The 26,122-nt window shown below is 37.7% G+C and overlaps 2 protein-coding genes across 3 annotated transcripts; both read left to right on the forward strand.

Annotated features, from left to right (window-relative positions):
• The first annotated feature begins 454 nt into the window (after positions 1-454).
• On the forward strand, positions 455-18,791 carry LOC100793711 (protein SPIRRIG). The gene is made up of 19 exons (XM_006588584.4): positions 455-1,451; positions 2,429-2,498; positions 2,606-2,691; positions 3,430-3,565; positions 3,658-3,714; positions 4,031-4,207; positions 4,538-4,729; positions 4,864-4,929; positions 6,051-6,165; positions 6,336-7,504; positions 7,702-8,401; positions 8,479-8,581; positions 8,679-9,790; positions 9,894-11,544; positions 11,708-14,764; positions 15,135-15,443; positions 15,790-16,096; positions 16,200-16,346; positions 17,010-18,791. The coding sequence occupies exons 1-19, from the start codon at positions 1,255-1,257 to the stop codon at positions 18,186-18,188; spliced, it is 10,830 nt and encodes a 3,609-aa protein (XP_006588647.2). The 5' UTR covers positions 455-1,254; the 3' UTR covers positions 18,189-18,791.
• An 871-nt stretch (positions 18,792-19,662) lies between these two features.
• LOC100797045 (uncharacterized) lies at positions 19,663-24,849 on the forward strand. Of its 2 annotated transcripts, XM_006588585.4 has the most exons (4): positions 19,663-23,442; positions 23,660-24,333; positions 24,404-24,504; positions 24,651-24,849. In XM_006588585.4, the coding sequence occupies exon 1, from the start codon at positions 20,505-20,507 to the stop codon at positions 23,187-23,189; it is 2,685 nt and encodes an 894-aa protein (XP_006588648.1). In that variant the 5' UTR covers positions 19,663-20,504; the 3' UTR covers positions 23,190-23,442; positions 23,660-24,333; positions 24,404-24,504; positions 24,651-24,849. The 2 variants fall into 2 exon arrangements, with proteins under 2 accessions (XP_006588648.1, XP_006588649.1); XM_006588586.4 differs by lacking the exon at positions 24,404-24,504.
• The last annotated feature ends 1,273 nt before the right edge of the window (positions 24,850-26,122 follow it).

Below are 26,122 nucleotides of genomic sequence, written 5' to 3' on the forward strand. Positions count from 1 at the left end.
TCTCCAACGCTAAGGAACCTAGCTAGGCTACGTAGTGATATATATTTGTCTTGGTCATTAAGAAAGGTAATGCAATACCTCAACGTGAAATGCCTCTCAAATATTCTTAAAATCCATTTTCATTACATACTATATTTTATTTGCCGAAGATTCATTTGATTATATTATACGATAAGGTAAGGCCACATGGGAGGAGGAAAACGAACCAAAAATAGCAAACACCGAAATCAAATAAAATAAAACGAAACAAGAGGTGATCGGTCTGAATAGATTCCATTTCCTTAAATAATTAATAAAATTTTATGATCGAGATTAATCGTCAATAAAATTAATAATAATAAAAAAAATTAAGATAAAACGATTAATGAATTAAATAATTATCAAGATGTCCCATGTCTCAACCAAATGTCAAAAGAAGCATATCTAAAAGAAGGTATGATGATGAAATTGAATTCAACCCCATAAAGCAGACCAAACCGCATGAAGAAGACGGTGGAGAGAGGGAGAATGGGAGCGAGGAGGCTTTCACGTATTGCCCTTCAATCACGGCGTTCCACGTGGACCCTTCCCATTCGTGGACCCCACGATGACGTGGTCGAGGTGTGTGTGCGCGAAAACTGAAAACTCACAGATTAGACTATATATCACCGAAACACACAGAGCAAGAGAGAGAAGAGTGAAGAGAGAAGAAAGACTTGTTTATTGATCCAACAAAGCCGTCCAAAAGAGGCACACAAACGCAGAAATAGAGAAACGCGATTTTCAAATTATTATTATTATTTTTTCCGACTTTGCATTTTGCAACCTAAGCTCGCATTTATTTTTCTTTTTTTTTTTTCCTCTTCAAAGCACTCATCGTTTTGTTCTTGTTGTTTCATTAGCTGCCTCCGCTTTCTAGGGCTGCAAACCACCGAAACATTTTCCGAAAAATTAGACAAAGCTAGATTGATCGAACTAAATTCAAATAAAAAAATAAAAAAAAATAAGGAAAAGTTCGGAAACGCGGAGAAGAAGAACTGAATTGACAAATCCAAAACCTACGAATCGCAATCCGGTAGATCTTGGTGCCATTTTTGATCGCATTTGCTTGCTGCAGCTGGTGGAATTGCAGATTGTTTTGTTTTGTTTCTTCTCTCGTTTCGTTGATTGGTTTTTGAATGGTGTTTTGGTTTTTCCCTTTTCGGAGGGAAATCGGCAAGAGGTAGTTGGTGGTGGATCTGGTGAATGTTCATCGGATGAGAGAGAGGTGTTCATATGTTTCAAGGATCGAAAGGGAAAAAAACGATGAAATGGGTTACATTGCTTAAGGACTTCAAAGAGAAGGTTGGCCTCACTCAATCGCCACCCTCTGCTTCTGCTCCTCCTTCTTCTTTTTCTCCTCCTTCCTCTTCTTCCCGCGACAACAACAATGCCTTTCCAGCTTCGCAATCCTCTGCTTCGTCCCCTACCAGGTACGCTCCCTGATATGTTTCTATATATATATATATATATTATTTTCTCTTTTGGGTTTATGCAACACTTAGTTCTGTGGTTAAGTTTGAGCAATATGAAAAATTAATATTCCAGTGGGATGATTTGAGTGTTTTGTTGCATTGGCTTTGATTTTGCTTGTATAAAAAAAAAACTAGAAGATAGAGAGAGGTAGGTGGTTGTAGTTTCTGTCTTTTCAACTGTGGATAGATGGAAATTTGGAATAAATTTTGGTTAAACGCAAAGTGTAGAGTTAGGTGGAGTTGCAAGATCCTATTAGTTTCTGTTTGCTACTATTCCTTTCCCAATCTGTGTGTGCTTTTCGTATCTTATCAATCACGATGTAGACTTTGTGGTGGATTTGCCCGGGATAGTTGTGTTTTGGTTGTGCACGAGATTGCCGTTATTTTCATGATGATGAGTTTTAACTTGTCCGCACGGTTGTTTAATTTATTAGCCTTTGTGGGAGTGTGCAACTTGCTTCATCTAAATACTTAATATATTAACTGCATGAGGGGTCATCTCTGCATCATGGGTAGCTCAGTTACGGAATGAGGGTTTGAATTTTCGGCAAGTTGGCTTTTCTGCTTATTTATTTGCAGCTGCCAAAACGGTCATATTTATTGATTGGAAGATTTAAGACTAGTAAATGGTTTAAAAAATGATTAAAAAACATCAGTTCTTAATTTCACACAATCCATTTATGTAAGCTGATGCATGATTCTGTTGTCACATGGCAGCATTGACAGATTTCTGAACATTTCTTGCATTGGATTAGTGTTTGGTATAATATTAGTTATACTGCATATTGAAATCATTTTATTTAATGCATCTAATTTCAAGTTCTAACGTGTTTCATAATTGGTGATAAGTGATAACTGATTTTCATAGATTGTTTTTTGTTATGACATGTTATGATGTTAGACGGGGATTATGACCTTTTATATCTTTAAATCAGGGACAAACATGAACTGGAATTGGACTTCAAGAAATTCTGGGAAGAGTTTCGGTCATCCAGCTCTGAGAAGGTTCTTGTCATTGCTTAGTTTCTTTTGATGGTCTCATGCAAATTTGTCATTTTGTGGTTGATGATGGTAAATCAGGAGTTTGCTTATGCTTTCTCATTTCCTTGCAGGCAAAAGAAGCGGCCTTGAATTTGAGTATAGATGCCTTTTGTAGATTAGTGAAGCAGCATGCTAATGTAGCTCAGTTAGTTACCATGTAAAGAAACACTTTCTCCTTAGCTTCATTGCACTGCTACCCATAACTTAATTTAAATGAACATTATTGTTGTGATTGAGTGGTAGGAAGAAATGTTTCGTCCTAAAGTAATAGAATTATTGGTTTTGTAGAATGATAACCCTAGCCGACCTCACCTAGTGGGATAAAGCTTTGTTGTTGTTTTTGTTGTAGAATTATAACCCTGGCCTACATCACACTGTCAGTTAGAAGTTGCAACATGCTTTTGTCTGTATTTACTTTGGTTGTCTATGGTGCAGTAATGCTACTCATGCTTAACTGTTATGTTCTAGTGATTTGGTATAAATAAGCATTGATGTAAGTGAAATGATGATATGTAAGATTTTTGTAACTTGAGTGGGCTTGAAGGTGAAGTGCTCTTGGTGATCAAGTGAACTTTCAATATCTGGTTGATCCACTTTATGGGTCAAAAGACTAAAAACATTTTATAAAAATATGGATGTTTTTTATTTTTGGTTGAAAGTGAAAAATTGTCTCATTCTGCCATGAGCAGATTTATAGATACTATTATCATAAAATTAACTTGAGAGTTGAGAGCTGGTTCGTGTCTTCCCATTTTCTTTCTGAAGATTTTCAAAAATATAGATTGCATCTTTCCTGCTTAGATATATATTCTATTCTTAAAAATGTTAAAATATGTTATTCATCTTGGTGATTGGAGTTTATTAACTGACTTCGGGTAATATTGATGGGGAACAGGTTAGTTGAAACCCATATATTCTCTTTTGTTGTCGGAAGAGCATTTGTAACAGATATAGAAAAGTTAAAAATCAGCAGCAAAACAAGATCTTTGGATGTTGCTCAAGTTTTAAAGTTTTTCTCGGAAGTCACAAAGGTTTGTCTTAGTCATTTCTTTATGAGTTTTGTTTCCTGCTTTAGTGCTTTTCTATTTGTTTTTAATGTTTCCAGAGATTTCCTTCTATGCAGGATGGAATCAGTCCAGGAGCAAATTTATTAACTTCAGTGGAAATCCTTGTCTCTGGGGTATGCTTCTTAAAACGTTTTTGAGCCAAGTCACTGTTAGGAGTTATAGAATACATGTTACTTTATTACATAAAAATATGCAATTGTGTTCCCATCTAATATCTGTTCTTTGCATTGATGGAAATGTTAGTGTAATTAATATTGGTGATCATGCTATTAGTCATTAGTGTTTAATTGTGTTAGGTTTGTTGTTTAGTGTGGTAAGCTGGTTGGTGTTACTTTGAAACCCGTTGTATTTGTATAATTGTATATTGTACATTCCTAAATTTTCTCATGAGCTTTAAGCAGTAGTTTTTATGTGTATATTTTTTTGCAGCCTATTGACAAGCAATCTCTACTTGACTCTGGGATATTTTGCTGTCTCATTCAAGTTCTCAATGCCCTTCTCGATCCTGATGTAACCATTCAAAGGCCAAATAGTACTACTGATCATGAAGATAACATTGTATTACAAAAAGATTATGATGAAGTTGGGCAAAACCGCCGGCTTGAGGTTCTGTTCTCTGCATGATATACATGCCTTCGATATCTATTTTTATGTTTTAACACATGTTTGACAAACAATTTTGTTTTAGAGAGTTCCCCCCTCCCTGTTTATGACAACCTAAAGCTTAGCTGGCAGGTTTTTGATAAATTGAATTTATTAGTATTTAATTGTAGACTTTAATTCTAATTGTTGTTTTTTAAAGCTCTATATTTCCTTAGTCAAAACCATTTCTATAGAGCATAAGCCATAAAAAAATGACTTGGTAATGAGTAAATAATTGGGATAATCTAAGATAACTTTGTGCATTTTAAAGTTTGAACTATTTTGCTTACGCAGGTGGAGGGAAGTGTTGTGCATATCATGAAAGCTCTAGCAAGCCATTCATCAGCAGCACAGAGTTTGATAGAGGATGATTCACTTCAGTTGCTTTTTCAAATGGTTGCCAAGGGATCTTTGATTGTTTTCTCTCGTTATAAGGAAGGACTTGTTCCATTGCACAGCATACAACTTCACAGACATGCTATGCAGGTAAACTGTGGTACATTTGTCTGCAGTGAAATTAGTATTGAAAATGATGTAAATATTGCATATGATAATTAGCTTGAGCTGATATTATTCTTCTGATGGTTGAATATTTATATTTTTGCTGCTTATAATTCTAGATACTTGGTCTTCTTTTGGTAAATGACAATGGAAGCACAGCCAAATACATCCGCAAGCATCATTTGGTATGTAATTTAACTTTCAAATCTTAATACTTTTTGTTTGTCAAATAAGTTGTCTCACAGAACTGGTGTTGTATTTCTTGTTTATATATTATTATCAAGCAGTTTATGTTCATCTTTATCACTTTGATAGCATATGTCAATGTTCAACAGCATCTGTGGGCTAGTTTGAAATGATACACTATTATGTTATGCAACTTATGTTTCCTAGAAAAAGAAGCTTAAATTATATTATTTTGCTTTCAGGCTTTGGTTCAAGGGGTGGGTTGGTGTGGTTTTAGCATTTATTGTGACAAAAGGATCCCCTTTCGGTCTCTTCTCTTTCAATCTCATGTAAAATGAATAGAAAACTAGTTTGCTATGCTCTCAGATGTTCTACTCTTTATGAGAAAAAAAATGTATTCTGTAATAGAAATGCAAATCTGTTATTCAATGGCAAAATATTCATAAGGTCACGTCAGGCTCTTCCTTGCAAAGCTTTAGGGAAGTGCAAGGGAAAAAAATCTTATAAACATTAGGCAGAGGTGCTAACAATTTAGCTTGGGGGAGAAACTGTAAACAAATATAGAGTAGTTGGATTTATAGGAACAGTCCATACTGTTCTTGAATGGTTGATTTGGTTTTCTTGATCAGTTTGAATATTCATAAAAAGAAGACAAGGCAATTCGCCTATTTATATTGAATTAGTTGTGCATTTGCTGTGAAATATGGAACTAACCAGTTTAGAACTTGTAGAAAGATATCTTTACCAATCAACTGTCCAACACTATATTTTAACATAAATCTATCAATCTTTACATAATCATCATAAAGTCATAAAACACTACTGAAATTTTCTTTTGTTTAACAAAAGACTGTTCTGAAAGTTGTCATTTAGTTCATGAAATTGTTGTGGCGTGCTCAAGTCACATATTAATAAAATAGAAAAATTATTAAATAATCATGTCTTATTGTTGATTGTGTTGGATGATGCTTGAGGTCACTTACCAATTATGAAATTAGTGCATGCAGCTTTGGTGCAGTATCATTTTTGAACAATATTGCACTAATGTTGATCCATATTGTTCATAGTATTCAGTTTATGTTTTTGAAATTAATCCTGTGATTATTTTTCCCCCATGCAGATAAAAGTTCTTCTATTGTCTGTGAAAGATTTTGATCCTGATTGTGGAGATGCTGCCTTTACCGTAGGCATTGTTGACTTGTTACTCAAGTGTGTAGAATTGTCATATAGAGCTGGTAATTTTCTAATGTGTTATCAGAACAGGAATGAATGAGGTTCCCATAAATGTAACAGTATCATTGTCTAAAATCTGGTTGAATATGTTTCTTTTACCATGGGTGCTGCTAGTTATTTTTTAAAGGTTGCTAGTGTTGGATAGTTCTGATTTCTTATATTGATTCTGCAGAAGCGGCTAGTGTGAGACTTCGAGAAGATATACATAATGCCCATGGATATCAATTCCTTGTTCAATTTGCACTAACTCTGTCCAATATGTCAAAAAATCAGGGCTTTCAATCTACACGTTCTGATACATTTGATGACCAAGATATTGCTTCTGATGGATCCGAAAATAGCAGAGGACAAAATTCCAATGAGCAAGAACATTCCTCCATTCAGTATCTTTCACCCACATTATCTAGGTTGCTAGATGTTCTTGTTAGTCTAGCTCAAACTGGACCAAATGAGTCTCCACGTACTTATGGAGGTAAGGGTTCTAAATCTACTCAGAACAAGGGTGGTGGTCATAGCAAAAGTCGTACCTTATCTTCTGATTGGCTTGGTGATGAATTATGGGAGAAGGAAAATGATAAAATTAAAGACCTTGAAGCAGTCCAGATGTTACAAGATATTCTCATCAAAGCTAATAGCTGGAAGTTGCAGGCTGAAGTATTAAATAGACTGTTTAAAATTTTTTCAGGCCACATAGAGAATTATAGGCTGTGTCAGCAATTACGAACTGTTCCACTTTTAATCCTAAATATGGCTGGTTTTCCTTCTCATTTGCAAGAGATAATCTTGAAAATTCTTGAGTATGCTGTGACTGTTGTAAATTGTGTTCCTGAGCAAGAACTACTTTCACTTTGCTGTTTGTTGCAGCAACCAATAACATCAGCATTGAAGCAGACGATTCTTTCTTTCTTTGTAAAACTTTTGTCCTTTGACCAACAGTACAAGAAAGTTCTACGAGAAGTTGGTGTTTTGGAAGTTATGTTAGATGATCTGAAACAACACAGGATTTTGGGTCCGGATCAACTGACTGTTAACTCGGACCAGTTGGAGAGGAAAAATAGCTCAAACAATTTCAAGAAACGCCTGGACAATAGGGATGTTATTATTACTTCACCCAAGCTTATGGAATCTGGTTCAGGGAAGTTCCCTATTTTTGATGTTGAAGATACAATTGCTATTGCCTGGGACTGCATGGTATCTTTATTGAAGAAAGCTGAGGTTAATCAAGCTTCATTCCGCTCAGCTAGTGGTGTGACTGTGATGTTGCCTTTTCTGGTGTCTGATGTACATCGTTCAGGGGTCCTTAGGATACTATCATGTCTTATAATTGAAGATACCTCACAGGTTTGTTGATATTCTCTCAAAATTTTCTGTTTTTTATTTTCTGACTGGGTTTGTGCATTTATTTGCTCATAAAAGTGTTATTAATCAAAAAACAATAATTCTTGAATGTCTGGGGATGAATCCTTCCTACACAATTATTCATGCTGTTGTTTCACTTGAAATCATCATGATGACTATCTGATTGTAACTTTTACCAGGCTCATCCTGAAGAATTAGGTGTGGTGGTTGAAATTTTGAAAAGTGGAATGGTTACCAGTGCTTCAGGATCCCAATACCGGCTTACCCTTGATGCAAAATGTGACACTATGGGAGCACTGTGGCGGATCCTGGGAGTTAATAATTCTGCGCAGAAGGTTTTTGGTGAAGCCACTGGTTTTTCTCTTTTACTTACAACACTCCATGGCTTCCAAAGTGATGGTGGGAACTCGGATCAATCTTTATTGAATGCTTATATTAAGGTGTTTACGTACTTGTTGCGTGTTGTAACTGCTGGAGTATCTGACAATGCTGTTAATAGAATGAAGTTGCATGCAATTATATCATCACAAACTTTCTTTGATCTTCTTAGCGAGTCTGGCTTATTGTGTGCGGATCATGAAAAACAAGTCATCCAGTTGATGTTGGAACTTGCCCTTGAAATAGTGATTCCGCCTTTCTTAGCATCTGAGGGTTTGACAAAATCAAATGCAATTGAGAATGAGTCATCTCATAATCTTTTATTGGCTCCATCAGGTCCAATTAATCCTGATAAAGAGCGGGTTTACAATGCTGGTGCTATTAGAGTACTGATCCGTTCATTATTGCTTTTTACTCCTATGGTGCAGTTAAAACTTTTAGACTTGATTGAAAAGTTGGCCCGTGCTGGTCCCTTTAATCAGGAAAGCCTCACGTCTGTAGGTATGTACTAACATTGTTGTTACTTGCTACTCTTTAATGCTCAATTGATTTTTTAATAATTTTTTTGCTATATATAGGTTGTGTGGAACTTTTGCTGGAAACAATCCACCCTTTTCTTCTGGGTTCATCTTCGTTACTCTCTTATGCATTGAAAATTGTGGAGGTCCTTGGTTCTTACAGGTATGGTGTATATTCTTACTGCCGTTGTGCTAAAGTTATTGCATTTTAATCTACTTTTCTATTTATATTTGAATAACAATATGTTTCTGTTGATTAGGCTATCTGCATCTGAACTTCGTATGCTCATTAGATATGTTCTGCAAATGAGGATGAAAAATTCAGGTCATATAATTGTTGAAATGATGGAAAAATTAATTCTGATGGGAGATATGGCCTTAGAAAATATTTCTCTGGCACCATTTGTGGAGATGGATATGAGTAAGATTGGGCATGCTGGCATTCAGGTTTCCTTGGGTGAAAGATCATGGCCTCCCGCGGCTGGTTATTCATTTGTTTGTTGGTTCCAGCTCCGTAATTTTTTAAAATCACAATCAAAAGACACTGACGCTTCAAAATTTGCCTCTTCCAAGAAGCGCTCTGGTTCAAGTGGATTGCATGAGCGACATATCTTAAGAATTTTTTCTGTTGGTGCTACTAACAATGATAATGCAACCTATGCAGAACTTTATCTCCAAGAGGATGGTGTTCTAACCCTTGCAACCAGCAACTCTTCCTCCTTATCATTTTCTGGTGTAGAACTTGAAGAAGGAAGGTGGCATCACCTTGCAGTCATTCACAGCAAACCAAATGCTCTTGCTGGGCTGTTCCAAGCTAGTTTTGCATATGTTTATCTAAATGGAAAGCTAAGACACACTGGGAAATTAGGATATTCACCATGCCCACCTGGTAAACAATTGCAGGTCACTATTGGGACATCAGTTGGAAATGCTAGAGTTAGTGATTTGACGTGGAAACTACGCTCTTGCTATCTTTTTGAGGAAGTGCTTTCACCAGGCTGTATTTGTTTTATGTACATACTTGGTAGAGGATACAGGGGGCTCTTCCAGGACACAGACCTTCTGCAATTTGTACCTAACCAGGCCTGTGGTGGTGGTAGTATGGCCATATTAGATTCTTTAGATGCTGATCTGACTTTGTCTGCTAATGGTCCGAGACTGGATGCTACAAGCAAGCAGGGAGATCTAAAAGCAGATGGGAGTGGAATTGTCTGGGATTTGGAGAGACTTGGAAACCTTTCTTTACAGCTTTCAGGAAAGAAACTTATTTTTGCATTTGATGGAACTTCTACAGAATTTATTCAATCGTCAGGTAGCTTTTCAATGCTTAATCTGGTTGATCCTATGTCGGCTGCTGCCTCTCCTATTGGAGGTGTGTAACTAAATTTATAAATTATAAAGTTAAATGTTTTGTTCCTTTCTCTTATTGGAGTTGTTTCTTCAATCTCAGTTTTATTTTCATTTTGGGGGTGCAGGTATTCCACGTTTTGGACGTCTCTGTGGAGATATTTATATCTGTAAGCAAGGTGTGATTGGAGAGACTATCCGCCCTATTGGTGGGTTGGAACTTGTACTTGCTCTTGTTGAAGCAGCAGAAACTAGGGATATGCTGCATATGGCCCTTACTCTACTTGCCTGTGCGCTTCATCAAAATCCTCAGAATCTTAAGGACATGCAAATTTATAGGGGCTACCATCTGCTTGCGCTTTTTCTGCGTCGTAGAATGTCATTATTTGATATGCAATCTCTTGAGATCTTCTTTCAGATTGCTGCTTGTGAAGCTTCTTTTTCTGAACCGAAGAAGTTGGAGAGTAGCCAGACTACTTTATCTCCTTCTTCATCTCTGCTGGAAACCAGTCTTGAGGATCATTTTTTGTCAAAGTTTCACGATGAGAATTCTTCACTTGGATCTCATGGGGACATGGATGATTTTTCTGTACAAAAAGATTCATTTAGTCACATTTCAGAGCTGGAAAATACTGATGTTGCTGCTGAAACTTCAAATTGCATTGTCTTGTCAAATGCAGACATGGTTGAACATGTCTTATTGGATTGGACATTGTGGGTAACTGCCCCAGTTTCAATCCAAATTGCATTACTTGGATTCCTTGAAAATTTAGTGTCCATGCATTGGTACAGAAATCATAATCTTACAATTTTGCGTCGAATTAACCTTGTTCAACATTTACTAGTGACCTTGCAAAGGGGTGATGTTGAAGTTCCTGTCCTAGAAAAGTTGGTTGTACTGCTTGGGGTCATTTTGGAAGATGGGTTTCTATCTTCGGAGCTTGAGAATGTGGTTAGATTTGTGATTATGACATTTGATCCCCCGGGGTTGGTTCCACAGCGTCCAATTATGAGAGAATCAATGGGTAAACATGTAATTGTCAGAAATATGTTGCTAGAGATGTTTATTGATCTACAAGTCACTATTAAATCAGAAGAGTTGCTTGAGCTGTGGCACAAAGTTGTCTCCTCTAAGTTAATTACATATTTTCTTGATGAAGCAGTTCATCCCACAAGTATGAGATGGGTCATGACTCTACTTGGTGTGTGTCTTACTTCTTCTCCAACGTTTGCACTTAAATTTCGCACCGGTGGAGGTTATCTAGGTTTAGTTCGGGTGCTACCCAGTTTCTATGATTCCCCAGACATCTATTATATTTTATTTTGTTTGATATTTGGCAAGCCAGTTTACCCAAGGTTACCTGAGGTCCGCATGTTGGACTTTCATGCCCTTATGCCAAGTGATGGGAGTTATACAGAACTGAAGTTTGTAGAGTTGTTGGATTCTGTAATTGCCATGGCAAAAACTACTTTTGATAGAATAAGCATGCAGGCAATGCTTGCCCACCAAACCGGTAATCTTTCCCAGGTTGGGGCAAGCCTCGTGGCTGAGCTTGTAGAGGGAAATTCAGATATGGCTGGTGAGCTTCAGGGGGAAGCTCTGATGCACAAGACATATGCTGCTCGCCTTATGGGTGGAGAGGCATCAGCCCCTGCTGCTGCAACTTCAGTTCTAAGATTTATGGTTGATTTGGCTAAGATGTGTCCCACTTTTACTGCTGTTTGTAGACGTGCAGAATTTCTTGAAAGCTGCATTGACCTATATTTTTCTTGTGTGAGGTTTGTTATGAGATAACCTCTCTGTATCTTTTATTCTTATTGCATCATTTAGTATTTTTCTAATTTTTTGTCCTACCAATAATCATTGGTTGACTACTTACCTGATCATCAGTCCAACTGAAATGAGTCCTTTTTATTGAACTTAACCTTTTTGTGCTTGCAGGGCTGCACATGCTGTTAAAATGGCTAAAGATCTCTCCGCAGTTACGGAAGAGAAAACCTTGAATGATTGTGAAGATACATGCAGTTCCCAAAATACATTTTCTAGCTTGCCTCTGGATCAGGACCAGTCTGTCAAAACCTCTATCAGTGTTGGAAGCTTTCCTCAAGGGCAGGTAAGTACAAGTTCTGATGATATGGCTGCACCACCGAACTCTATGGCTGGTGAGAGACCTCAGAATAATCTTAGTGTATCTGAGCTGGAGTCAAATAAATCTGTCCGCGAAGATATACAAACTGTTCAGAGCTTGGATGGTGATAATGCTGATCAAGGTTCTGTTGCTTCCAGTGCACATGAATTCAGCTTTCACAGTATCAAAGGCAATTTGGACATTCTCCCACCAACAGATTCCCAGAGTTCAGCATCTTTTGCTGCACTGGATTCTCCTGTATTTTCAGAAAAGTCCAGTTCTATAGTTCCCCTTACACATTCTTCGTCCCCTGTTGTTGCATTAGCATCTTGGCTGGGAAGTGCAAACCATAATGAAGCAAAATCTCCCTTAACTGCCACTCCTTCTTTTGATTCTTCCATGTCTGCTGCGGAGTTTGATACATCTTCAAATCTAAAGTCTAGTTCTCAAGGGCCATCTTCTACAAATGCTTACTTCACTGTAACCTCAAAGCTGCTTTTGGACGTAGATGATTCTGGATATGGCGGTGGTCCATGTTCTGCTGGAGCTACTGCCATGTTAGATTTCATTGCAGAAGTCCTTTCTGATTTTGTGACGGAGCAGGTTAAAGCATCACAGCTCGTAGAGAACATCTTGGAAAGTGTTCATCTATATGTTGATGGTGAGTCTGTGTTAGTTTTCCAAGGTCTATGCCTCAGTAGATTTATAAACTTCCTTGAAAGACGACTGCTACGTGATGATGAAGAAGATGAGAAAAAATTGGATAAGATTCGCTGGTCCACAAATTTGGATGCTTTGTGTTGGATGATAGTGGATCGGGTATACATGGGTGCTTTTCCTCAGCCTTCAGGGGTACTGAAAACTCTTGAGTTCTTGTTATCAATGTTGCAATTGGCAAACAAAGATGGTAGAATTGAAGAAGCTGCTCCTGGTGGAAAGAGGCTCTTATCAATTTCAAGAGGAAATAAGCAGCTAGAGGCTTATATCCATTCGATTCTTAAAAACACTAATCGAATGATATTATATTGCTTCCTCCCATCATTCTTAGTCAGTATAGGGGAAGATGATCTTCTTTTGCGGTTGGGTTTGCTTAATGAACCTATAAAGAAATTGTCCTCTACTTCCTCTCAAGATGATTCAGGAATTGACATAAGTACAGTCTTGCAATTATTGGTTGCTCATAGAAGAATTATATTCTGTCCCAGCAACATCGATACAGATCTTAATTGCTGTCTATGTGTGAATTTGATATCTCTTCTCTGTGATAAAAGACAAAATGTACAAAATATTACCATTGATGTGTTCAAGTATCTTCTGGTACATAGGAGAGCTGCATTGGAAGACTTGCTTGTTTCTAGACCTAATCAAGGGCAGCAACTTGATGTGCTCCATGGTGGTTTTGATAAATTATTGACTAGAAGTTTATCTGAGTTTTTTGAATGGTATCAAAATATTGAACAGGTTGTGAATAAGGTATTGGAGCAGTGTGCTGGCATTATGTGGGTGCAGTATATTGCAGGATCAGCAAAGTTTCCAGGAGTAAGAATCAAAGGCATGGAAGGTCGTCGGAAGAAAGAAATGGGACGGAAATCTCGAGAAGCTGCAAAATTGGATTTAAGACACTGGGAGCAGGTAAATGAGCGAAGATATGCACTGGATTTAGTTCGTGATGCAATGTCCACTGAGTTGAGAGTTGTTAGGCAAGATAAGTATGGATGGATTCTACATGCTGAGAGTGAGTGGCAATGTCATCTACAGCAACTTGTGCATGAACGAGGGATATTCCCACTAAGTAAATCCTCTTTCACAGAAGAGCCTGAATGGCAACTTTGTCCCATTGAAGGTCCGTATCGAATGCGGAAAAAACTTGAATGCTGCAAACTTAAAATTGATACCATACAAAATATTCTTGATGGACATTTTGAATTAGAGAAACCAGAGTTGTCTAAAGTAAAATTTGAAAATGGTCCTGATTCATCAGAGTCAAAACCTTATTTTCAACTTTTGACTGATGGTGGCAAGCAGAATGGTTCGGATGGCGAGCCCTTTGATGAACCTTTCTTTGAAAAGTTGGATAGCGTCAAAGATGCTTTTTCTGCTAAGAATGAGTGGAATGATGACAAGGCAAGTAGCATAAATGAAGCAAGTCTCCATTCTGCACTTGAACTTGGTGCCAAGTCTAGTGCAGTATCTGTCCCAATAGAAGAAAGCACACACGGAAGATCTGAAATGGGATCCCCAAGGCAATCTTCTTCATTGAAAATTGATGATGTTAAGATTGCTGATGATAAATCTGATAAAGAACTGCATGACAATGGTGAATACTTGATCAGACCTTTTCTGGAACCATTTGAGAAAATACGATTTAAATACAACTGTGAAAGAGTTATAAGTCTTGACAAACATGATGGCATATTCCTGATAGGTGAATTCTCTTTGTATGTGATTGAAAACTTCTATATTGATGATTCTGGTTGCTTTTGTGAGAAGGAATGTGAAGATGAGCTTTCAGTTATTGATCAGGCTTTGGGTGTTAAGAAAGATTTTACTGGCAGTGTGGATTTTCAATCCAAATCAACTTTGTCATGGAGCACACCAGCTAAATCATTGGTTGGGGGAAGGGCGTGGGCCTATAGTGGTGGTGCATGGGGTAAGGAGAAAGTACATAGCATTGGAAACTTACCTCATCCTTGGCGCATGTGGAAGCTTGATAGTGTTCATGAGATTTTGAAGCGTGATTATCAGCTTCGTCCTGTTGCTGTTGAAATATTTAGCATGGATGGATGTAATGATCTCTTGGTTTTCCACAAAAAAGAGAGAGAAGAAGTTTTTAAAAATCTAGTTGCCATAAATCTTCCTCGGAATAGCATGTAAGAATTATCTCCTTGGCTTTATTAATTTGTTTGATACTGGCTTTTGTCACTTTTTTTTTGTGTTTTTCATATTTTTAACATATCTAGCAATTGCAAGTAGCATATCTTTTGATATTGTTGCTAGTTTTTTACCTTAGCATTTATGCTGCAATATTGATGATGAGTTCTAGCATAAAAAAACCAAAGGACTTGAAATCTGCTCACTCTGGTGCTGTTCTTTTTAAGTTGTTTAGTGTTGTACCATAGATTTGAGCTTTGCTTTTACGTTTTCTAAATTTGATTCTCATACCACTTTTCTTTGGTGTGTGGGCACATGTCTTCCCCTGTTTCATATGTTTTTGAATGTACTTTGTCTGCTTTGTATCAGGCTGGACACAACTATTTCAGGATCATCAAAACAAGAAAGCAATGAGGGTAGCCGTCTTTTCAAGATAATGGCAAAATCCTTTTCAAAAAGATGGCAGAATGGAGAAATAAGCAATTTCCAGTACCTCATGCATCTAAACACCTTGGCAGGACGTGGATATAGTGATCTCACCCAATATCCTGTCTTTCCATGGGTCCTTGCAGATTATGAGAGTGAAAATCTTGATTTGTCCAACCCAAAAACATTTCGTAGGCTTGATAAACCAATGGGTTGCCAGACTCCTGAAGGTGAAGATGAGTTTAGAAAAAGGTTGGTCTCTTTTGGTGCTGTATGATTTTGTCGTATGTTGCAATTTTTCTTTGATTATATATGGCGTGTTGTTTGCAGTGATGCATTACCTAGGGATTATTTGCTAAATGTTTTGCTGGGTTTCAAGAAGAACACAGACAGATTTATATGCATTAAAAAGGAACTAGAAATATGGGGCTTATGCTAGAATTGTGTAATAACCAGGAAGGAAACATAAGAACGATCTTTACATTTGAAATTTTTTTATCTATAATTTATACACTTATCTCTAAACTAAGATATTATAATAACTAAATTATAGTTTCTTCTCCTTCTGATGCACATTAACTTTATCATTCTTTATTAGATATGAGAGCTGGGATGATCCGGAGGTCCCAAAGTTTCACTATGGATCTCATTATTCTAGTGCTGGAATTGTCCTATTCTATCTTCTCCGCCTACCCCCATTCAGTACAGAGAATCAAAAACTTCAGGGTGGCCAGTTTGACCATGCTGATCGCCTTTTCAATAGCATAAAGGATACTTGGCTTAGTGCTGCTGGGAAGGGAAACACATCTGATGTGAAGGAATTGATTCCAGAATTTTTCTACATGCCCGAGTTCTTGGAGAATCAATTCAATCTTGACTTGGGAGAGAAACAGTCTGGCGAGAAGGTTATCCTATCGCAAATCTATACTTTTCTATTTTTAAATTCTCCAAGAACCAACTATGCAGGTGAAGTGACTAGTAAATTTAATTATTATGGTGTTTCTTCAGGTTGGGGATGTTGTCCTACCTCTATGGGCCAAAGGTAGTGCTCGAGAGTTCATCAGTAAGCATAGGGAAGCTCTTGAATCAGATTATGTCTCAGAAAATTTGCATCACTGGATAGACCTCATTTTTGGATATAAGCAAAGAGGGAAGGTGGGTGTCTTGTTTTGCTGTATAAATACTAGTCTCTCTATGATTATTTGGCTGTTCTTGTAATTTTTTAATAATGTTATTACATTGTTAATTTTTTTTCTTCTTTCATTTCTATTGTTGAAGGTTTTGCTCTACAATCTAATGTCACTTTCTTTAGTTGTTTACATGCATTTATGTATGTGGAAAAGTCTGATCTGGTTAATCGTAGGGCGTGGCCATTATGGACTCCCATGATGAAAGATGTTTTTATGCTTCATTTTATTATGAAATGTAGGGGAAAATAATATTTTTATGTCTAGCACTGCACAACCTTCTGTATAATCCCAAGTCCTATTTGCATCCATTCTGTTGATTGTCTTGATATGCAATATTAGAATAGTGAGTTGCATTAATTTCTGGCATTTAATTTTGTGCAATCTTATGCATTTGACACTTGATTTAACAACCATGATTTTTTAGTGATCACCAATCTTGTATTGCTTGATGATAAATTAAAATCCTTGGCCAAAACTTGGGGAAATTTCATCATGTGCCTTTTGGCATAGATTGATGACAGTTAAACTGTGATGTCTTTTGATGATTAAGTCAATAAATATGTTCTGAACAACTGTGCTAAATACACTTTTGTTCCTGATATCATTTTTTTTCCTGTACAATGGACAGGCTGCTGAGGAATCAGTTAATGTGTTCTATCATTATACATATGAAGGGAGTGTAGACATAGACTCGGTTACAGATCCTGCAATGAAAGCATCCATTTTAGCACAAATTAATCATTTTGGGCAGACACCTAAACAACTATTCCTCAAGCCCCATGTGAAAAGACGAACTGACAGAAAACTTCCTCCCCATCCCCTTAAGCATTCCAGTCATCTTGCTGCACATGAGATTCGCAAAAGTTCTTCACCTATCACTCAAATTGTCACTCTTAATGATAAAATTCTCATAGCTGGAACTAACAATTTGCTAAAACCAAGAACATATACCAAATATGTGGCTTGGGGTTTTCCTGATCATAGCTTGAGATTTATTAGCTACGAACAAGATAAACTTCTTTCAACACATGAAAATTTACATGGAGGCAATCAAATTCAGTGCGCTAGTGTTAGTCATGATGGTCATATTCTGGTTACAGGGGCTGATGATGGGCTAGTTAATGTATGGAGAGTTAGCAAGTTTGGGCCCCGTGCCTTACGTCGCTTGAAGTTGGAGAAGCCACTTTGTGGTCACACAGGCAAAATTACATGCCTTCAGGTTAGCCAGCCTTACATGCTTATTGTGAGTGGATCAGATGATTGCACGGTCATTATATGGGATCTCAGCTCCATGGCATTTGTACGGCAGCTCCCAGAATTTCCAGCACCAGTTTCAGCAATTTATGTTAATGACTTGACCGGAGAGATTGTTACAGCAGCTGGTATTCTTCTGGCTGTTTGGAGTATAAATGGGGATTGCCTGGCAATGATCAAAGCATCACAACTGCCATCAGATTCCATTCTCTCTGTGACAAGCAGTACGTTTTCTGATTGGTTGGACACAAAGTGGTATGCAACAGGTCATCAGAGTGGAGCTGTCAAGGTGTGGCAGATGATTCACTGCTCCAACCCAGATAGCTCCCTTAGCAAATCAGGTTTTGGTGGGTCGGGAGGTTTAAATCTTGGTGGATTAGAACCAGAATACAAGTTGGTCCTACGCAAAGTGCTAAAGTTTCATAAGCATTCGGTTACTGCCCTTCACCTCACAACTGACCTGAAACAGTTATTGAGTGGGGATTCAGGCGGGCATTTGCTTTCCTGGACACTGCCTGAAGAGAGTCTGCGAGGTTCATTAAATCAGGGGTGAGACTGGTAAAAGATGGTTCGTTCTGCTGACTTCAGCTTTTGGCCAGCCTTTAATTTGTTGAATCCTAACATTGGCTTGAGTGGATCTCAATTGTTGAAAGATGGATTCATGTTCATAATTCGAGAGAATTGCAAAAGAATGCTGGCCAGATTGAAACAGAGCAAGCAAGGTTGCAAAAGAAAAGATGATATCACAGCGTATAGAGGGCTATGAAACTATATGCGTGTAAGAGTACAATATATTCACTAGGTGGGTGAAGAAGCATCTGTCAAGTAAGATGGATTTTAGGTGGAAGAGGAGAAAGCAAATGTTGCCCGCGGTTTTGTATTTTGGGTGACTGGCGGAGAATATTTTGATTTTGCCAGAGAAGTCTACTGTTTTTTCTTTGATGTAAATATGTGATTTTAGTGTGTAATTAAGGTGTATAGTAAAAGGGTAGTCATGAAATGGATTGTGATTGCAATGATAGGCCCAATGTGAGGTATGATCGTGGCATTAGTGCAATCCTTTATCGGGAATTCTTTTTACATGTTGACATTGGGGCATTTCTTTTATTGAGCCCCTGAAAGAAAACAAGGACACTAAGAAGGTCATTGCCTGTGATTTGTACATTTTTTTAAAAAAAAAATATTCCTCCCATTTAGTTATTTGCTTGTTGGCTCGCTTTTCACGTTTGCAGCTGCATAGTTTGGTTCAGCGTATGGAAAATTCACGCCAAATGAGATTTGTGAGAGTAGCTTATGTGAATTTTTACTTTTACGTGAGTTAAGGACGTGTAGCCAAACACAATTATGGCGTTTGTAATCGTAATTTCAAGAGTTGCATACTTTCTCAGATGCCACTCTGATCTCCTCATGTTAGAGGCATTTGACGTACATCATACTGATACACGGTAACAATAACATTATAGTATAAATTAAATATAAACAATTAATATTACTCACTTTAGAGGAGTTGAATCACATAAATCTTGGAGGTCTTCGATTAAGCAAGGAAAATTAAGTTTTTTATTTTTTAAATAAGTCTAACATCTAACAAAATTATTATGTTTTTTTTAATATTATATTAACGTACAATTAATAAATTGTGTATGTTCTCAATTCTATTCTCCAAATAAATATAAAAAATTGTTAATGCAAGGTGGTACAAGTTGTTAAGAATTCACAACCATCTTTCATCTTTCTGTTGGAGGTGGATCGTGTTCCCCTGACTTCACTTCCTGCTTGGTGGACCATCTTTTTCTTGCAGATCCCTTAGTACCCATGGACTAGTTGAATAATGGCAAGTTGACAAAAACTATTTGTGATTCGTAGGAATTTTTTAAGTGAGTCTCTATTGACAATCTCAATATGTCATTTGTGTCTTGTCCAATAATATTGGATGTGTTCCTCATTCTACCATAGTTGTAGATCACATTTCCCTAATGCCCATTTTCCCTGCTTGAAGTTGGTGGGCAACCCTCTCCTAAAGATCTCATGACGCCTAAGGGTTAATTAAATAGTTGCTATTAGGTCGAATTACTTGCAATTCAAACTTGTATAATGATTCTCTAGGTTGACCTTTGTTGGCAGTCTCATCATGTCATTGACATCTTGTGTGATTGTGTGATAGTATTGAGGTGTCTTTCAGTTCTATAAGTTTTTTTTTTTAAATATACATATACTGATTCGCAATTTTATATAGCACTACGTAGGAAAAAAAAAATTCTTTATTTATCACTTCAATTTGGTGTTCCGGTGTTCCCTGTTCCGCGTCTTATGTTGTTGGATTGCATGAGATCTTTGTTTAGGTGCGGCACAGTGCACCTTCACGCATGCACCATCACCATGTCCACTTCAATCCTCGCACCTCTTCCTCTCAATCCCATCTCCGTCAACACCCTCAATCAAGGAACACTTAAACCCGCTTTTCAATCCTCAACCCTCCTTTCCGCTCACCCACTCGCAACCCCCTCTCGTCTCGAACACGCGCATTCTCTCCTCCTCGACCTCTGCGCCGCCGAGAAAGCCCTCTCACAAGGCCAACAGTTGCATGCCCGTTTGCTAAAATCTCACCTTTCGGTGTTTCTGGCCACCAAGCTCGTGCACAAGTAAGGAAAGTGTGGCTCTTTGCGCGATGCAGTGAAGGTGTTCGGTGAAATGACTGAAAGAACTATTGAATAAGTAAAGGTTACCCTAACATTTCTCACATATTAAAAAAATTCTAAAGCAGCAGTGCAGAGCGCGTGTCCTAGGTTGGCCATGGAGTGAGCCAACTCCGCCGCAGTGATAAAGCCGTGGTGGTGGAACATTCGGAGGTGCCGCCTCAGCGATTGCAATGGAACTCTCAGAAGAATGGAAGTCATTCTTCCCAACAGGAGCATCCACAGTATCCCCACTTCTTCTGTCCCGTTCCCATTCTCTCCCTCTCGGCCCCCTCCTCTTCAACCCTAACCCTAATTCCCTCTCCGTTCTCTTCTCTTCCCCCTCTCTCGTACCCTGTCTCCATCTCCCTCCCCATCTCTTTCCCTCCCGCTTCCTCCTCACTTCCCACCCTCACTCCATTCTCCCCTCCACCGCTTCCTCCGTCGCCTCCCTCTTCTCTTTCCCCAATCAAAACGACGCCGCTTCCCTCTTCCTCCGCAACCGCCTCCACCTCCTCTATTACCCTAACCGTCCAAACGCCGTCGTTTTCTTCCCCACTGGCGCCAACGACGACAAACTCGGCTTCTTCATTCTCGCCGTCAAGGATTCGCGCTTGGACATTCTGCTTGACTCCAACGGCGATGTTTTTCGTGCTTCCACCGGCTCCGCGCACCGCATCTTGAACATTTCGGTGAACCCCGTTGCTGATTCTGGTCTCTTCAATGAATCTCATGTTATCGGGTATCTGTTGGCTTCCGCTCTCTATTCCGTTCACTGGTTCGCTGTGAAGCACAATTCCGTTTTGGATAGACCTAGTGTGTTTTATTTGGGTGGTAAAACGTTTAAGACTTGCCCTGTGGTTCATGCTTGTTGGAGTCCTCATATATTGGAAGAGAGTCTAGTTTTGTTGGAAAATGGACAGTTGTTCTTGTTTGATTTGGAATCTCATGACACTACGGGTGCTGCATTCAAGGGGACTAGGTTGAAAGTACCATGGAATGACTTGGGTTTTTCGGTAAACAACACGGTGTGGTTGAGTTGTGAGTTTAGTTGGCACCCCAGGGTTTTTGTTGTTGCGCGTTCTGACGCTGTTTTCTTAGTTGATTTCAGGCTGAAGGAGTGTAGTGTGAGTTGCTTGATGAAGATTGAGACGCTGCGAATGTATGCTCCGGGTGGAAATGAGCGGTTTCTTGCATTATCAAGGGTTGGTCCTGACGATTTTTACTTTGCTGTGGCTTCTACCAGTCTGTTGCTTCTCTGTGACATGAGGAAGCCTTTGGTGCCAGTGTTGCAGTGGATGCATGGGATTGAAGGACCTTGCTTCATGTCTGTATTGAGCTTGTCTAATTTGAGGTCCCACTCGAGGGATGATGCTTTTAAGTTGGCTTCTGAATCTGGGTTCTGTATTGTGTTGGGATCATTTTGGAATTGTGAGTTCAATATCTTCTGCTATGGCTCTATATTGCCGTTTCGTAAAGGATCTGTTACTTCGAAGATTAATCCAAACATCTGTGCTTGGGAGCTTCCATTTGAAATCAAATTATCTGGTCATGAGTGTCATTGTGGGAGTTGTCTCTTAAGGAAAGAGTTCTCAAAAGATGCTCTTCCTGAGTGGGTTGATTGGCAGCTAAAGAAAGAGATAGTTTTGGGATTTGGGGTTTTAAGCAATGACCTTGCTGCATTACTGTGTGAACCGGATGAAAATGGGGGTTTTACACTCATAAGGCTAATGTCATCAGGAAGGTTTGAATTGCAGAGATATCATGCCTCTTGGACGCAGGCTAGAAACATGAAAGATTTCCATGATCAAGTGTTTTGTTTGGACAGACACTTACTGTATCCCGAGAGTGATGAGAAATACAAATTTCGGAAATATTTTCACTACTTAAAATTAGATTTCCTTTATGAATATGCAGGGGGTGATCTTTCTCGATTTCTGGTTAAAAAACTAGAAAAGAACTGTATGGATGCTCAGGACGAGGAGCCCTTTTGTGATGAAGTGCATGAGTTATTGTGTGAGAAATTAAATGCTTGTGGGTTTGGCCAATCAAGATCATATCCAGCAGTTACTTCTGTTTTTAATGATGTCAAGCTACCAGCAAGCTTACATGAGGTTGCTTTGAGAAGATTGTGGGTTGACTTACCTATGGAACTATTACAGTTGGCGTTTTTGAGTTATGCTGAATGTCATAAAGTAGTTGGAGACCTGGACCAAAATAAGATAGCTTTGGAATTTTTAGCTGTTCCTGACCTTCCTCAATTGCCTCCATTCTTTTTAAGGAAATCATCACCCCACGGCAATGAAGACATTGTGGGCCCAGTTATTCCTTTTCCTGTTCTACTTGTGCTTAATGAATTTCACAACGGGTACTCAAATTTGGAAGGAGACGCATTTTCAGTAGAAGCAGAGCTTGGCCTCAAATACAAAGAAGTTATGCAGGTGGCTGGTGAGATCGCTGTTTCAGCTTATGGCCCTGCACACCTTGATGATCATGCAGTCTCCCTTGCTGAAGATGGAGAGGAAACCTGGGTTGGTTCTTCAAAACCAAAATCTTTTTTGTTATACCATCCAATTGCATTCAACTCATCTGCCACAGACCTTGTACGGGAAAAGTCTGTTTATAGCAATACAATTTATGATACATTCATTTCTCATGTTCCAGAGAAGAAGTCCAATGAGAAGACTGAGTCTGTTGGACAAGAGATATTTGATGATCTTTGCCCTGTTGAGTTGAGGTTTGCTGCTCCTGTGAATAAGCTTGAACCTCAAGGTTTAAAGGCATGCAATCTATTGAAGAGACAGATGTTGAAATGGCAAAACAATTTTGATTCATATAAGGAATTCTGTATTCAATCTAGATTTGAAAAAAGTACTTAACCGTTGATCTCTCCTTTATTGAAAAAAGTAGTTATGGGTTTTGGTTCTGGGAAGCTCCCTATTTATGAAGTTGGAGCTACAATTGATATTGCCTTGGACTCCTGCATGGTATCTTTGAAAAAAGTTGAGGCTAATCAAGCTTCAATTTGCTCAGCTAGTGGTGTGACTATGATATTCCCTTTTCTGGTGTCTGATGTAAATCGTTCAGGGTTCCTCAGGATCTTGTCATGTCCTATAACTGAAGATACCTCAGGTTTTTTGACATTCTCTCAACATTTTTCTGATTTTTAATTTTTGACTGAGTTTGTGCAATAATTGGCTCATAATATGTGTGTTATTAATCAGAAAATGATAATTCTTTAATGCCCTGAATTTCTTGGGATGCATCCTGCCTACAAAATTACTCGTGCTGTTGTTTCACTTAAAATCTTCATGATGATTATCTAACTATTAATTGTAACTTTTACCAGGCTCATCCTGAAGAATTAGGTGTGTTGGTTGAAATTTTGTAAAGTGGAATGGTTACCAGTGCCTCAGGATCCCAATATTGACTTTCTTTGATACAAAATGTGACATTATGGAAATATTGGCAGATCCTGGGAGTTAATAATTCTGCCCAGAAGGTTTTTGGTGAAGTCACCAGTTTTTCTCTTTTGCTTACAACACTTCACGGACTCCAAAGTGATAGTGGGGACTTGGACCAATCTTCATTGAATGTTTGCATTAAGGTGTTTACGTGCCTGATGCATGTTGTAACTGCTGGAGTATCTGACAATGCTATTAATACAATGAAGTTGCATGCAATTATATCATCACAGACTTTGATCTTCTTTTTGAGTCTGGCTTTTTGTGTGTGGAGAATGAAAAACAAGCCGTGCAGTTGATGTTGGAAGTTGGAACTTGCCCTTGAAGTAGTGGTTCCGCCTTAGCATCAGACAATTGAGAATGAGTCATCTCAATCTTTTATTGACTAAATCAAGTCCAATTAATCCTGATAAAGAGCGTGTTTACAATGCTGGTGCTGTTAAGAGTTCTGATTCGTTCATTATTGCTTTTTGCTTGTATGGTGCAGTTAAAACTTTTAGACTTGATTGAAAAGTTTGCTATGCTGGTCCGTTCAATCAGGAAAGCCTCATGTCAGTAGGTATGTACAAAATTGTTTGTTGTTATTTGCTATTTTTTAATGCTCACTTGATTTGTTCTGCTATCTATAGGTTGTGTGGAACTTTTGCTGGAAAAAAATCTACCCTTTTCTTCTGGCTTTGTCTTTACTTTCTTATGCATTGAAAATTGTGGAAATCCTTGGTTCTTACAGGTAGGGTGCATATTCTTTATTGCCATCGCGCAAAAGTTATTGCATTTAATCTGGTTGAATATATTTCTTTTTACCATGGGTTGAGCAAGTTAATTTTTATTGTTGCCAGTGTTGGATAGTTTTGATTTCTTATGTTGATTCTGCAGAGGCTGCTAATGTCCATGAATATCGATTCATAGTTCAATATCACAAAAATGTCAGGGCTTTCAATCTACTCATTCTGATACGTTGGATGTCCAAGACCTAGAAGCAATTTTGGAAAGTGTTTGAAGAATATCCATTTTTTTAATTAAATTTGACTAAATGTAATTAGAATTCAGTATTGAGATGAAAATTTAACTCTAATTAAATGGAATTAATTAGATTACTGGATTCATTCCGTATAATGAAACACGGTGTAACTTGTTTAAAAAGAAAGTGCCAATTTATTTGTATATTTGAATTAAACATAAGAGTTTAATGGTCATGATAATGTACACTCACATCCAATCATGCTTCATTCTCGGTATGACTGTTGTAACAATTAATAAATTATCATACATGATAGTTTATAATTGAATGATAGGGTAAAATAATTTTATATTATTAACAATATTTTTTTTTAAATTTTTTTAGGATATATATATTAAATAAGGGGACTAAATCACATTTTATCAAAAGTTTATTTGTATATTTTAGAATTATATTCGTGGAAACCTTTGTTACACGTTTTGGAATTAAACCATAGATATTCATTTGTTACACATTCTAAAATCAAACTTAAGACTTTTGAAATTTTAAATTTTGAAATAGTGAAACCAAACTTGCCTTTGAGGATGCTTTTAACGGCCAATATTGGTTGTAGTTAGTTTCTGTTAATGTAGACATTCGAATCTATGATCCCTCCCCTCTTTTTTCTCTTCATTGTCAAGCCAACTCTCATAACCCTTGTGCATGAGGATATTATTGAAAGAAAACTTCATTAATGGTCTTGAGAGAAGAGAAATAGAGTGAATGAAAATAAAATTGATGAGAGGGAATAGATGAGAAATAAAGTATAAATGAAGTTGTTTGGTTGAAATGAAATAGAGAAAAGATGATGAAAAAAATGGAGACCAGTGAAAATATGTGAAAAATAATACTGAGCAGGTCTCATATTTTGAAATCATTTTCACTCTAATCTTTTATACCAAAGAAAGCAAATAATTTCTCCCCCTCCCCTCATTCAATTTCTTCTCCCAAAAAAGAACTGGGGAGGGAATGCGGATAGCAATATAGGTAGTACAAAAAAGAATAATAAACTTGTATTCATGTTTTTCTTTATAGAAGTATGGGCTAAGATCCAAGGAAAAAATAACATAAGGAGACAAATCTTGGGAGAAAGGCCCATTACTATCACGGACTAGAAGACTACTACGATCAATCCATTCCTGTGAATTATTAAGAGTGCGTTTGGATAGAGAATTTTAACTGAGGAAAATAATTTATGAATTTTTGTAATTTAGAATTTATTGTTTGGATGCTTTTAATGAAGAATTTAAAATTTTGAAATTTTAAAACAGAATTTTAAACAACTAAAAATTTGGAATTTCAATTTTCTTCTAAAAGGTGAGAAATTGAAATTCTTTTTCTACCGTCT

Source organism: Glycine max, chromosome 10, assembly GCF_000004515.6.
Source record: "Glycine max cultivar Williams 82 chromosome 10, Glycine_max_v4.0, whole genome shotgun sequence".
Lineage (NCBI taxonomy): Eukaryota > Viridiplantae > Streptophyta > Magnoliopsida > Fabales > Fabaceae > Glycine > Glycine max.